At 36.5% G+C, this 14,405-nt stretch overlaps 1 protein-coding gene across 2 annotated transcripts in view; it reads left to right on the top strand.

Moving 5' to 3' along the window:
* The window catches only part of GPM6A (glycoprotein M6A), a 257,248-nt gene that overhangs the window by 221,082 nt on the left and 21,761 nt on the right, over positions 1-14,405 (top strand). For both annotated transcript variants that reach the window (XM_084758357.1, XM_084758356.1), the window contains exon 2: positions 7,004-7,196. In XM_084758357.1, the coding sequence (XP_084614483.1) occupies positions 7,004-7,196 (193 nt within the window). The remainder of the gene's footprint in view (positions 1-7,003; positions 7,197-14,405) is intronic.

A 14,405-nucleotide genomic window follows, 5' to 3' on the forward strand; every position in this document is an offset into this window, starting at 1 on the left:
AAGAATGTCTTTAATTACAGTCATTAGAAAACATACATGCTAACAATTAATAAAATGTGTGATATGCATATTTCAGTTTAAATATTTTTTAATTTCATTTTTTTATTAATTTATTCTTGTTACATCTCAATAGTTATCCCATCCCTTGTATCCTCTCATTCTTCCCTCCCTCCCATTTTCCGTTTATTCCCCTCCCCAATGACTGTTCCTGAGGGGGATTATCTCCCCCTGTATATGCTCATAGGGTATCAAGTCTCTTCTTGGTAACCTGCTGTCCTTCCTCTGAGTGCCACCAGGTCTCCCCCTCCAGGGGACATGGTCAAATGTGAGGCACCAGAGTATATGTGAAAGTCATACCCCATTCTCCACTCAACTGTGGAGAATGTTCTGACCATTGTCTAGATCTGGGTAGGGGTTTAAAGTTTACCACCTGTATTGTCCTTGGTTGGTGCCTTAGTTTGAGCGGGACCCCTGGGCCCAAATCTGCCTATCATAATGTTCTATTTGTAGGTTTCTAGAACCCTCTGGATCCTTCTACTTTGCTATTCTCCCATGCTTCTCTCATCTAGAGTCCCAATAGGATGTCCTCCCCTCTGTCCCAGTTTCCTGGTAGGTGGAGGCTTTTGTGGGACATGCCCCTTAACAGCCTAAGTGTCCATCAGTAGAAGAATGGATAAAGAAACTACAGTACATATACACTATGGAATACTACTCAGCTATTAAAAACAAGGACTTCCCAAAATTTGTGGATAAATGGATTGAGCTAGAAATGATCATAATGAGTGAGTTAACCAAGAAACAGAAAGACTCAAATGATATATACTCACTTAAATATTTTTATAAGTTTAATTTTGAACTATTATTGCCCATATTTTCATTATGCTATACTTTATAAGAGGGAGCTATATATATGCTATTATTTGGAGACTTAAAATTTAAGCCCACGTACAGTGATTCCGACTGGCTAAAAAATGTTGTGATCACAATATTAAATAATGCATATTTGGATACAATGGTTTTTGAAGTTTCTGAAAAAGCGTTAAATTTTTAAATTTTTTATTTCATTAACATGTAGGAACAAGCAGTGTCCAAATCGTAGTTTTAACCAATTGAATATAAAAAAAAAGTACATGGAACTAATAGACGTTCAAGAAAACTTTCACTGACTGTTGGAATAGTGATTCAGTGTCCCTGCTGTTAGTCCAAGTAGAGAAAGGGGTACTCATATGGAATAAACATAGCACCGTGAAGTCCTGTCATTGTTCCTTCACTCCTACCCAGGGGACATATTGCCATCTACTCCATTAAAACCTTAAGGCTAAATTGGAAACTGAGGTGATATTTGTAAAAAGAGGTGAAGGACGTAAAGGTTAACTAATATTTTATCTTTTGCTGATAATCTCATTGCCCTTTTCTGAAGATAATGCTAAGACCACTATTGATTGCTGAGCTATGTTTAATACCTTTATTGATTTCCGGAGTCTTCCTTTTGAAATCTTAAGACTCCTTGAAGCAGCATAATCCAGCATCAGGCCTCGAGGCCTTCCAGGTTTTAACATACTGCCCCGCGGCATTAGAGAACGGGCTTCCAACTGCTGCCCAGGCAACCATCAAAGGGAAACATGGAGATCCGAGCCAAGCTGGAAGCTTATGCTCTCACCCGCTAGGAAGCTGTTTCATAGTCACTATATTATGGAATTCCGATCTCTGTTTTTACCCTTGTTATCGACATGTTTCACATTTGGTAATGAAGAATGATTCTTGTCCTTAAATATCCTGAATTGCTTCCCCCCCCCCCCCCAATTTCCATCTTTGGCTCAGTGCTCTACTTTACTTTTCCTTTTAATTTTCTAATAATGAGAATTCTGTTATGATGTTTTATTTAATATACATGCACCTCTTTCAGATATTTTATAGATGTTGTCTCAATCTGTCCTTGGCCTCTTTAATAAAATCGACGTCAATATTTTAATATTTCTGATCTATCTTCTCTATATAAATTTCCTCACACTTTTCACAATCTCATAAATACTATCTTAACATATTCTTCTTTATCCATCTCCCTCCCTCTTTAATATTGATTTTTGTTAAGTTCTACATCTCCAGAAATTAGCACCATCCCTGGCATATCTATGAGGATTCAGTAATTATATACTTAATGGACTAATAAAAACAAAAGTGTTAATAAAATGCTAAGGAAAAACTTTCAACTACATATTAAAACACAGCATGACTACTGTTTTTTCCAGTAATAAAAGTTTAATTTGGAAATATATTGACATAGCTGATAATAGAAAAGTAGGTAGCATGAATTAAATTTACATTTATATTAAAGCATGTCTTAGAATTCAGAACGAAATTGACTTAAATGAGATGAAAAAGCCAACAACAATAATAAAACCATGGCTTAACCCTTAGAAACACAAAATGATATAATTTTCTTTAAATTTCATTGATTTTTCATAATAGAGAAGGTGACAAAAATATACATGAAAATGTACAAATGTTGAACAAAGAGATGTAATGCTTAAAATTTTCATAGATGAGATACAAAATAATCAAACATTATAAAATAATTCTCAGAATCTGGAGAATTTGTTTATATATTCTAAAATAAATATGAAAATATCAATCAAAATCCCCTGAGACAATATGTGATCAAATAGTTTCTGAAATGTATATGACAAAGTGTGTGAGCAATAATTGGAAGTGGCACACATGAGAGAAAATTAATATGTTGGAGCAGTTTTCTCTGCCATAAATCAAGCCAGGGATGTGATATAATAATTGATGTGATGTGATGAGGTATAATATGATTGAGATGTGGAGGGAGGTGGTATTAGCAGAGAGGAGAGAGAGGGAGAGAGAAGTAATTGTAGGCAAATATTGTGTTTATTTGTCAATATTTAAATAGATGTAAACTGATTATATACTACATAAAAAGATAAATATACATCAATTAAAAACCACCATATCAGGGGAGTCTCTGTATCCCTCACAAGTTTTACATTAGAAGCCACTTTATACTCTTACTAAATAGTGGTAAAAGTGCTAATGTTTTAGAGGGTGTGTTGGAAAGAAAGCTTCTTGATTCTTTTAATATTTATCTTCATCTTAAAACCGACAACATGGTATTATTTCACTTGAGGAGCCATACCCAGAAACCGGACAGAATAATGCTTCTGTGTCAGCCTATGGCTATACCAAGCAAATTCCCTGTCGATATTTGAACCATAGCTTTATTGGAGAATTAAGGCTGTATTCTTGTAATATGTAGTGTTGAAAATATACAAAGCTATCATTACTGGTTTTGTAGACATTATTCTCAAAGAATCTATATCCTCTAGTGCCAGAACCCCACTTACTATGCTTCATTAATATTCATTTAATAGAGTGTTTTTGCACTTTCGGTTCAGTAAAAAGCATGGTGCTGGGGCAGGGCAGAATCCTCAGCCCTCAGCAGTGATTATTGGGAGTGCATCCTGGCCCAGGGGCACAGTTGCCATGGCGACGCTACTGATCTGCCAAGGCTGTTTCTCACTGTGGGTGGAAAGAAGCTCCCCTGCCAGCAACTATGTGGGATTCTGGCAGCTGGAGAGAATGCTGAAGTGATGTGCTGCTTCTCCATATGCGAGTTCAAAGAGACTTTTTAAAATGCAGTAGGCAACTCCGCTCAGACTCCTAGGAAGAATGGATTTGATTAGGATGTAGTCCCTTACAAGTTCAATATGTCCCCGATGAGACACTTTAAGGATTTTAATTTGAACAAACGTTTTGCAGAGGGTCAACACTTAAATTAAAACTTTCTACCTTGACCATGCAGATATTGAAACTTACAGGAAATTGTATGTGCCAGCAAAGGTAACATAATTCTGAGTAGCTTATATGGCAGTGTTTAAATGGGGAGTAAGGATATGTTTCTGTGTCTTTTGGTCACTGAACTATTTTGGAAATGTGTATTAATTCAGAGTCATCAACTTTAGTTTTCTCTACTATTGGAATTTATCTTATATGCTTCTACACTTGAAAGCTACTAGTAAATTAAATTTCCAATTAATGCTGTGGTCTATGAGCACGTGATTTCCTTTTGGAGAGAAGGAACCTGGCTCTGCAGCTCAGGATGGCCATATACAGCACAGCAGGAAAAACATGAACTAAGTACAAACCAGCTCTACACAGGGAATAAAATTAACTAGAAGTCCTACATGGCTGTTTTGGTAATGATGTTTTTATGCTTTTATTTTATCTGGCCTTGACCTACTCTGATTTTTTATTTTATTCACCTGTACATTCTATGCTCTAGGGTAAAGCAAAGGTGACGGCACTCAGTATTTAGAATCTTGTTAAGTGTTTGAATTTATAAGCAGGTGATTGGGTTGAGCATGAGCATTAGGTTTTGCCATTTGCAATGGGCTGAGTAGAGTTTTCCCCATGACTGTATGAGATGCTTTGAAAATAGGAGTGGAGAGGAACCATAAAACTGGCACTCCGACATTGTTGGAGTGATTAAACTTAACAGATTAAAAGAGTCTTCTTCTTCTTCCTTTTTTTTTTTTTTAGTACTAATGTTACTTGTTTTCCCCTTTCATTTTAAGCAATTAATTGCATAGGAATCATAGAATATCTAAAGAGAATAGTCTAATTTTCTTTTCTGTCACTCTGGTAATCTCTACCCAAAACTGGGCTCTATGACATTCAAATACTCCACACACTGGTCTCAGCCATCTGTTGGTGATTTTTTTTTTTACTATATGAAGTTTCAAGCTGTTCTAACCTTTTCCACTTCCCCATAGTGTTAGTTTGTGTGTGTGTGTGTGTGTGTGTGTGTGTGTGTGTGTGTGTGTGTGTGCGTGTGTGTGTGTGTAGAAGAAGAAATGTCCAGTAAGAGACATTTGCTCCAAAAGGAAGAGCAACAAAGCTGGGGAGGTTCTCAGACTCTAAAGAAGATGATATGGCCTGTTTAATGAGCAATATCAAAATAACAAACTAGTTCATTCTTGAAACATAATGTCACTTAACACAGGAACTTTTAAATCTCATGTTTTATATATTATTGCATGTAAATATAGATTCATAAAGATCAAGAACCTGTAACCAAAAAGTACTGCAATCTGAAAGCCAAAATACTCCCAAATATGTAACTTTTTCAGCCCTAATATGGTGCTGAAAGGCCCCCAACTAACAGGGCATAGGAGACCGCAAGACCTCCCAAATGAATTTCGTGCTGAGGTGTCAATTCCATGCTAAAGTTGAATTGTGTCTAATGATAGCAGCTTACATTTATTGAGCTTTTTGTTACACAGGTATTTTTTATATAGTATCTCATTTAATCACTACAAAAACATTATGAGGTCATTCTCTTCTTTTCCCTATTTGGCACATGATGAGTTCAAAAGGATGTTTGTTAAAAATCACAGTGATGGGATCAGTATTACACTCTCTCTGTTTTCTTTTTTTCTACTATGTCAGTGTCTTTCTCATTTTTTGTTAATTCGTTTATTTAATTAACTCACAGCCTGATTGCATCCCCTTTCTCCTTCCCTCCAAGTCCTACCCCCACATCCTCTTATTCCCTTCCCCGTTCCCCTTCTCCTTAGAAAAGGGGAGGCCCTGGTGGGTACCAACCCACCCTGATACAGCAAGACTAAGCACATTCTCTTCTACTGAAGCCAGAGAAGCAAACCCAACTATGGGAAAGGGATCCAAAGGCATGCAGTTAGCCTCTACTCCCATCATTAGTGGACCCACTTAATGATCACGCTGCACATCTGCTACATATGTGTAGGGGGCCTAGGTCCAGCCTGTGTTTGCTCTTCGGTTGGTGGTTAAGTCTCTCTGAGTCCCCCATGGGCCCAGGATAGTTTACTCTGTAGGTCTTTTTGTGGTATTTTTGACCCTTCCAGCTCTCTCAATCTTTCCCCTCACTCTTCCATGAGACTCCCTGGGCTCTGCCTGTGGTTTGGCTGTGGGCCTCTCATCTGTTTCTGTCACTTCCTGAACGAAACCTCTTGAAGACAGTTATGCTAGGCAGTTATGCTATTCCATCTGCAAGCCTGGAAGAGTATCATTGATAGTGTGTCAGGGGTTGGCTTTCTCCAATGGGGTGGGTCTCCAGTTGGGTCAGTCATTGGTTTGCCATTCTCTCAATCTCTGCCTCATCTTTATCCCTCAATTTTTCATAGTTAAGGCTAATTTTGGGTCTAGGGCTTTATAGGTGGATTAATGTCCCTCTCCCTCCACCAGAATGACTGCCTGGCTGCAGGAGATGTCAACTTCAGGCTACATATCCCATGTTGCAAGAAGTCTCATCTAGGGTCACCCTCATAGACTCCCAGAAGCCTCCCCTGTCCAAGAGATGCACTCCACACACCGATTTATGTTCTCTCTCCCAGTACTTTCTCCCCACCTACTCTTTTAACCAAAATGTATAAATAGATTTTCATTAAGAGTCACCATATAAAGAACACACATACATAAGCTCCTGTATTCAAATAATTCCTGTATTCAAAACTATTCCTGTGTTCAATTACTGTCTAATTTTTTCTTCTCTACTTTTGAATTTTGTTTGTTGAGTTTTCAGTATACTACAAGTTTAAAATAATGATCTGAAAACACATAAAGAGTTCAAAGAAATAAATGTTACTTAAGTAAAGTAAAAAAAAATCATGAGTTATGAGAACAGTGAATTCAAAGCAGAATGATAAGCATGCTTGTATGGTGATTAAAAATAATGAGTCCAGATAGAAATGAAGGGCTTCTATAGGACTAGGAGCAGAGGATGAAATCATAAGCCATATATGCACTCACTTGACTGTGGAGAATGAATTGTCACAATGGACTTCATCCTTTTATCTTCTAGGATGCTCTACGACTGTATTTAATGTGGTTGACCCCAGACCATCTATGAATACTAATACTATAGTGTTGAGGTCATAGAAACAGTTTAATAAGATGAATAAATAAAATGACTTTTCCTTTTTTTTTTTCTGTTGCTCTTCTACAGGGTGTTTTGAGTGCTGTATTAAATGCCTTGGAGGCATTCCCTATGCCTCTCTGATTGCCACCATCCTGCTGTATGCAGGCGTGGCCCTGTTCTGTGGATGTGGTCATGAAGCCCTTTCTGGAACAGTCAACATTCTGCAGACCTACTTTGAGATGGCAAGGACTGCTGGAGACACACTGGATGTTTTCACCATGTAAGTCACACTTTATGTCCACTATTTGTGGAGTCTATATGTTGTTTACATTCCTGTATTTTTTCTAAATACATAGATGTCTACCTAAGTAAGATGATGATAAGTGAAAAGTTTAGAAAGCTGTATGAGGCAAACATGATTGAAAGAATTGACTGTCAACCAAGACAGAGTACTTTGCATGGAATATGAGACCAAATTAATAGAGGTTTAAACAAGGCTTTGGCATCAATTAAATTACCAGTAAAGGAAAGTTTTTCCTTGCTCTTTATATTGAACATAGGCTCTTATTTTTAAAAATGACAAAAAGACAGAAGACAGAGGTAGGCACAAATTTAGGCTTGGATGTTAATTCTAGGAAATTCATAAAATTCTAAGTGGGATCAGACACTTCAATTTTTTAACCCAGCCATGCATATGATATTACCTTACTTCCTTTAACTCAAAGAACATATTGTTAAAGGTTTTGTGGTCTTCTGTAAGATAAAAATTTGAGCAACTTTTCTGAAAATACCAATTATGTGTTTTGATCCCCTAAAATATAAAGTACCAGGACTATAAATTATGATGCTATATAAATAATAATATTTTTTGGTTTTGTAAATACAATTTAAGTAGTCTGAAAGTGAAAGTCTTTTGACCTTTTTGTAGTCTTTTAATGTTTGATATTATAGAAAGTAAGTATTTTGGATTTACTTACAGGAGGATTTATTTTCAAACAGGTTGTTAATTCTCATCATCTATTGGGTGATTTCATAATCATGGGCAGAAATTACTTATTATTATTAGTTTTTTAAAAATAAAAACTATCTGTACTCCATTTATGCTTGTTAGCCTTGAAACTATTTGTGTTTATTTCATTCTACTAGATTTTACATGTTTAAAATATTCATGTTTTTTCCCTTCTAAAATATTCAGTTGTTCTCCTTGCATGTGCACGTTTTCTGGAATCAGATTATTTAATGCTATCAAATCTTAATTGTTACCTGGTTAGTTGTGGTAACATTGCTCTTTCTCATATCCTTCCAGGTAAACATAATCAACTGCAATTCTGATTTATCCAAGTCAGTTTCTATGATCCTAGTGTCATTAGAAACTCCTTGGTAGGAGAAAACTACAATTCAATTCAATAACTACAATTCAAAAGTATGCAATATTAAGGACCAGGTGTAGTGGCCCTTTAATCCCAGAGTGTGGGTGGCAGAGACAGGAAGATCTCTGTGAGTTTCAGATAAAGTTGGTCTAGATAACAAGTTCCAGAGTTAAATAGAAGACCATGTCTCAAAAACAGTATACAATACTGCTAAATTTGTTTACTTTTATAAACTATAAGCAATTTTCAACAATATTTTTAATATGCTGTATCTTTAGTGTAATTAAAGTTAATTATTTTCTGTGTAAATTAAGAGAATAGAGTTTCACATAGTCATACAATAGTCCACGATTCTCTACTCTTAGAGGTGAAGGAAGAAACAGAAGGAGAAACAATAAAAAAATTTAAGGAAAAGATATTTAGCTTTTATATTTATCTGAAATGTTTGAAGATTTTAAACACTGACAAATTCTGATTAGCAAAAATGAAATATAATATAGGAACCCTATAACCCTTCCACAAACAGTGATTAGAAAAAGAGTAATTGCGGAAGCTGTGAGATCATCTGAGACCTGTGGTGAAGCTCTGTGAGCTCAGCTCCTCATGAGGCTGGGGTTAGGGGAATCTCAAGTTCAAATCCTACCTGGGCTACAGAGAAAGTTCAGCTCCAGCCTGGGAAAATTAATATGAATCCTTCTCAATATTGAAAGCACAAATAGAGCTGAGGATAGAGCTCAGAGGTAGAACAATTGTATATGTTTTATGTATATATATATATATATATATATATATATATATATATATATATATATATACACACATACCTCTACATATATGTATATTTGTCAATTTGGTTCTTCAAATCCAGGTCATGAGTTGGCTCCAACTTGCAATAAGTTTATTCAAGATTAATAACTGTAACACCTATGTTGTACATATGAGAGCCTCATCTAGAAAATATGAGGTCTAGTCCTTAGTACTGAAAAATACGAGAAACAATTATTAAAAACTACAATCCATAACTCTGAAGTATCAGTGTCCCCGAACTTGCAAATGAGTATTTACCAGCAAGTTAAGAGTGGTCTATTTCTTTTCGTAACTTTATTTCACATATCATTTACAAATTAACATTATTTATTTAAGTGGATAATAACTATATATTCCTGTAACTTATTAATTGTTGTAGAGTTAAACATTAGCAAGCACATAAATCCAAAACTTGATAGCAATCGTCATCTTAGATTAAATTGCCAGAATCATTCTTTGCTTCTAACTCATACTCATCATATGAAATGTAGTTAAGCTATTTCCAAATCCAACTGGTCAAGCAGGGCACAGTGGCACACACTTTTAACACTAGCATTCGGGAAGCAGAGGTGGGCTGATCTCTATAATTTCCAGGACAGCAAGAGCTGCATAGTGAGACCCTGTCTTGGGGTGATGGAGGAAGAAGAGATGAAGAAGAGGAAAAAGGAGGAGGAAGTAGGGGTGGAGGAGGAGGAGGAGGAAAGAGATGAAAAGAAAAAGAAAATTCAACTGGATTATTGCTGGTTAGTTCAGGAGAGTTTTAGTAAGATGATTTCATGGGTATATTTTAATGTTTCAAAACTGACATTTTCTTTTTAGTTATATCTCAGCCTAGCCTGGACAAAATATGTTCTCACTGTTCATTATTTTAAGCTACCACAGATGTCCTTGAAATCCACAGTGTCTCTATATTTAGTCTGCATTTAAGTTGCTTTATTCAGTTATAGCACATAAAGTTTGTAAGGAGTCATAAGTCTAATAAATGAATATATATATATATTAGAAATTACAAAGTTATTTATTTGATATTTGCACAACAAACTTTTAAATATGGTAGGTCTCTGCTCAAGCTCTGAGGATGCTATCTATGGGAGCTTAGGAAAGGGACTTTTAGAAGAGACTTTAGAATGTATATTTTATAGCTTTACATTTGATCCAGTTTATGAGAAATTAAATGTAAGACAAATAAAGGTATGTTTGAATGATGAGAATATTGACTGGGTCCAAATTACTTCTCTCTTCATAGTTCAGATTCCGTAAATACATTATATAGACCTCATGGAGCTTCTGCGTGGATTAAATCCCTCTCCTTGCCAAAACCAAACAAACAAAAACAACAACAAACAAACTACACCCAAAAAAGCATATGAAAACAAGGAAGATTTGTACCATAGAACTCTCAGTGTGATAAGGGAAGATTTAAATTATTCTTATTTTGAGGTTGTGGAGTTCACCCTCAGCAGGGCTGCCTGCAGGAAAACGGATGTGTAGAGGAATGTTAATTCAGAACATGGCTGTTCTGGCAAAATATCATATCCAAAGACTTTCTAGGTCTGTGTGATCCAGCTGGAATCCAAATACACCTATAATCCAGGAGACAGAGGCAAGCAGATCTGAGTTTACTGCCAGCCTGGTATACATCAAGTATCAGGTTTAAAAAAAAAAAAAAAGCTTAGGTCCAGGAGGGCTGGTACAAGCCTTTAGTCCCAGAGAAAGGTAAAGCTAGTTTGTAGAAGGAAGCACCCATGTTTGAAAGTGATGTCTAATTGAGTGGCAGGAAAGATGAGAAATCAGGACAGATTTGACAGAATAGAATATGCTCAACTCTCACAAGAAGAGAGAGGAAAGGGAAGCTGCTTAAAGGCAGTTTTACAGAGAGAGGAGGCAGCTTTCCCAGAACAGTAATAGAGAGATAGGTTTCAGAGAGAGAGAGAGAGACAGAAAGAGAGAGAGACACACACACACACACACACACACACACAGAGAGAGAGAGAGAGAGAGAGAGAGAGAGAGAGAGAGAGAGAGAGAGACAGAGACAGAGACAGAGACAGAGACAGAGACAGAGACAGAGACAGAGACAGAGACAGAGAGACAGAGAGAGAACTCAGGTGAAAACAGAATGAGCCAGAAAATGAGAAGAAGCCAGAAGAGGAGAGCAGATTGCTGAGTTAGCTTATGGTCAAGCAGAGCAATTCCGGACAGAGAGATAAAGTCAGATTAAGTAAATCAGTTGGGAGAAGAGTTTGAGGAGAACAGCTGAGTGTAACTAGCTAGCCCAGACACAATAAGAACAAGAAAGGGTGATCTTTTTAAGTCTCAGAGGCTGGAAACATTCTAGGCTTAGGTTAGATTGTATGGAGGCTAGAAGCTTCCAGGACTAGGCCTAGGTTAGCAGCAGGAGGCAGTAAGCCTCACAGACAACAACTGACCAAGGAGAATAAAAATTACTTTTACAGGGATGTCAGAGGGAACAGGAAAAGTAAAGGAGAAACAGAGGTTACACAGTAAGAACTGTGAGGAAGCCGGGACAAATATTAGGCTTATAGGTTGATATGTCTCTCTCCTTTATCCTCTCCTTTTCTCCCCCATTTCTCACCCCACCCCTTAAATACATACAAGTATCTAAACATAATCCAGATCTCTAACACTAAAGGGCAGTCTATGGAAGGCATGCAACCATGAAATGTAACCATTGTGTTTTACTAGTTGTCTTCCTCGCTTGGAATTTTACTTGTCACAGATAAGTCGGAGGTTGCTTTCCTTTCTCCTGCGGTATGTTTCAGACATGTAATCATGACTACGATCATTGATGTGTCCTACACCTTAACTTCTCAGTTAGTGTTGCCCTCTTAAGTTTGCCATGGTCCCGCCAAAGTGTCGAAGCCTTCAAAGAAAGAAGAGAATGGATTTCCAATAGCTTTTTGATCTGTTGGTAAAATATTTTAAAACCTCTTCATCTATCACTGGTTTCCAAGAAGCATTTTAATTAGTGATATGTCAATTTGGTTCTTCAAACCCAGATCATGTGTTGGCTCTCAACTTGTGATACATTTATAATTTAATGCAGTCCCATTATTTCTTCCACCTAAACATCAGTTACATATTAGCACAACAGCATGGGCTCACCCATTCGGAAATGACTAGCTATCTGCTGTGATGAGAGGAGCTCTTCTAATTTGTGACTCAGTGTCTCTTACCCAAGAGAGATTTTGACAGTGTGTTTTTGCTGAGTTCTTTAATCATCATTTGACAAAGCAAGCAGGAGGAGGTTGAGTATTTTGCAAGAGTACAACGAATTTATACAGACAATGATATATGGCGCCTGGTCAGAAGTTAGATATCAAATGATGATCAAAACAATTTGCTAAGTAATTTGACCTCTTGAATAAACATCCTGAGGTATGGTCACATGCTAGCTTTACTCTTAAATAAAACTTTCCATATAGTTTATTTCTTAAGGGTTATATTCTTTGGGAATTAGTGAAATGCAAAACAATTACCAATGTCTTAATGGTTTGATGTAAGGAGTCAAGGCTAAAGCAAGAAAAAGTAAAGCTTAGAAACCATGCTGGCCTGTAAACTCTCTCTACTCATCGACAGGATTGACAACAGTTAAACCAGACATTGTCACTTTCTACTGACAATACTCCTCCAAGAGCAGGCAAATTAGAGTGGATAGGAGACAGCTTGTTAGTCTTGGAAATCAGAGCAGACTTACATCATAGTTTAAACTTGGGTTAGTAAATCTTATTGAATTTGTGAGTCCTAAAACAACAGTCGAATAGTGTGCTTTGTTACTAAGCATTTTTTTTCTGGCTTCTAATCCTTTAAAACATTCTCTTTTAAAATCAGAAACTATTTTTCTTAAAACTATGAAATTGCTTGTTTCACAGTTTCAGAGGTCAGAAATCTAAAGCAGGTCTTACTAGGTTTACTGCAACGGGCTGAAATCAAGATGCTGGCAAAACTGTGCTCCATCTGGAATCTCTGGAGTTGTTCCATCTTACAGAAGCCACCTGCATTCCTGGCTCCTTGTCCCTTTCCTTCTTCAAAGGCAGCCATGTGGCATCCTGAAATCTCTCTCCGACTTTTATAGTGACACGCTCACATCTTTCATTTTAAAGAGTCACACAGTTACATTGAACCCACTCATGTACTACAGAATAATTTTCCTTTCTGGAGATCATTAACCACATCTGCAAAATCCTTTTGATCATCCAGGGTGACTCATGATCATTTTCCAGGAAACAGGATGTGGACACCTTCGGATGCCATTATTCTTTACACCACTGTTAAAACTGGGGACCTGGGGAACTGGATCTCCATATTGTAGATTGTGCCATAACTTGTCAAACCTCTGAAAAATATGTTCTCCTTTACATACTCGTAATGCATTGGCTACAGAGTAAGTTTTCAAAATAATGCAATTAAAACTTATGTAAGAAATTGGAAGGATGAACACTGATAATTCTGTGTTTCTTTTTTTCCATTTCTCTACATAAAGCATATGTTATTTTTTCCATTCGCTTGACAGTTTTATAAAAATTGAGAAAATTGAAAAGATTTACAATGAGATAAAAATATCTGACAAGTGGGATATTATAGACGGTCACTCTGTAATTGAATGTAATGGGGTTGTTTGTTTCTAAATGCAAAGTCAAACAAAGTCCAGATAAGAAATAAGAGAGCAAAGAAATATTCATAACCTGTAGCAGGTAATGAGAGCCTAGGATTTATGATCATATCAATGTCTTTTCTTAGGATTTTTCTGCTAATATCTACATATACACATCATATACATCTAAGGGGTACATTCTTAAGCATGTTCAATTCAAATTGTACACTACTGTACATGCTCACTTAAGGTCAGAGTTCAGGAAGGAAAGATGATATACAAGAAAACTTTTAGGAATAGTTTTGATTTTATTAAATGTGATACAAAGGAATATCTTGCAAAATATTTAGAATCTGTTTCCTGATAAATTTTTAGCTTCAGCCAAAACAATGGACATTTGAGAGGTTCATTAACACAGAAATCGCCTCTAACCATACCTCCCTTACTTATCTATCCACACGAATTTGAGCATCTATTAAAAAGAATTGAAATTAGGATTCTGAGGAAATAGCTGGACTACCATGTTCATTGCATCAACTTTCACAGACCAGGGTGTACAACAACTTAAATTTTGATGGATGGATATGTAGATAAAGAAAATACAGTGTATAGGCAGTGAACTACTACTGACCATTAGAAAATAAACCCAGACATGTGGATGAATCACAAAACCTTCATGTTAAGTGAAAGAAGCTAC

This window comes from Acomys minous (assembly GCF_964271855.1).
Source record: "Acomys minous genome assembly, chromosome: 15".
In the NCBI taxonomy this organism is placed as follows: domain Eukaryota; kingdom Metazoa; phylum Chordata; class Mammalia; order Rodentia; family Muridae; genus Acomys; species Acomys minous.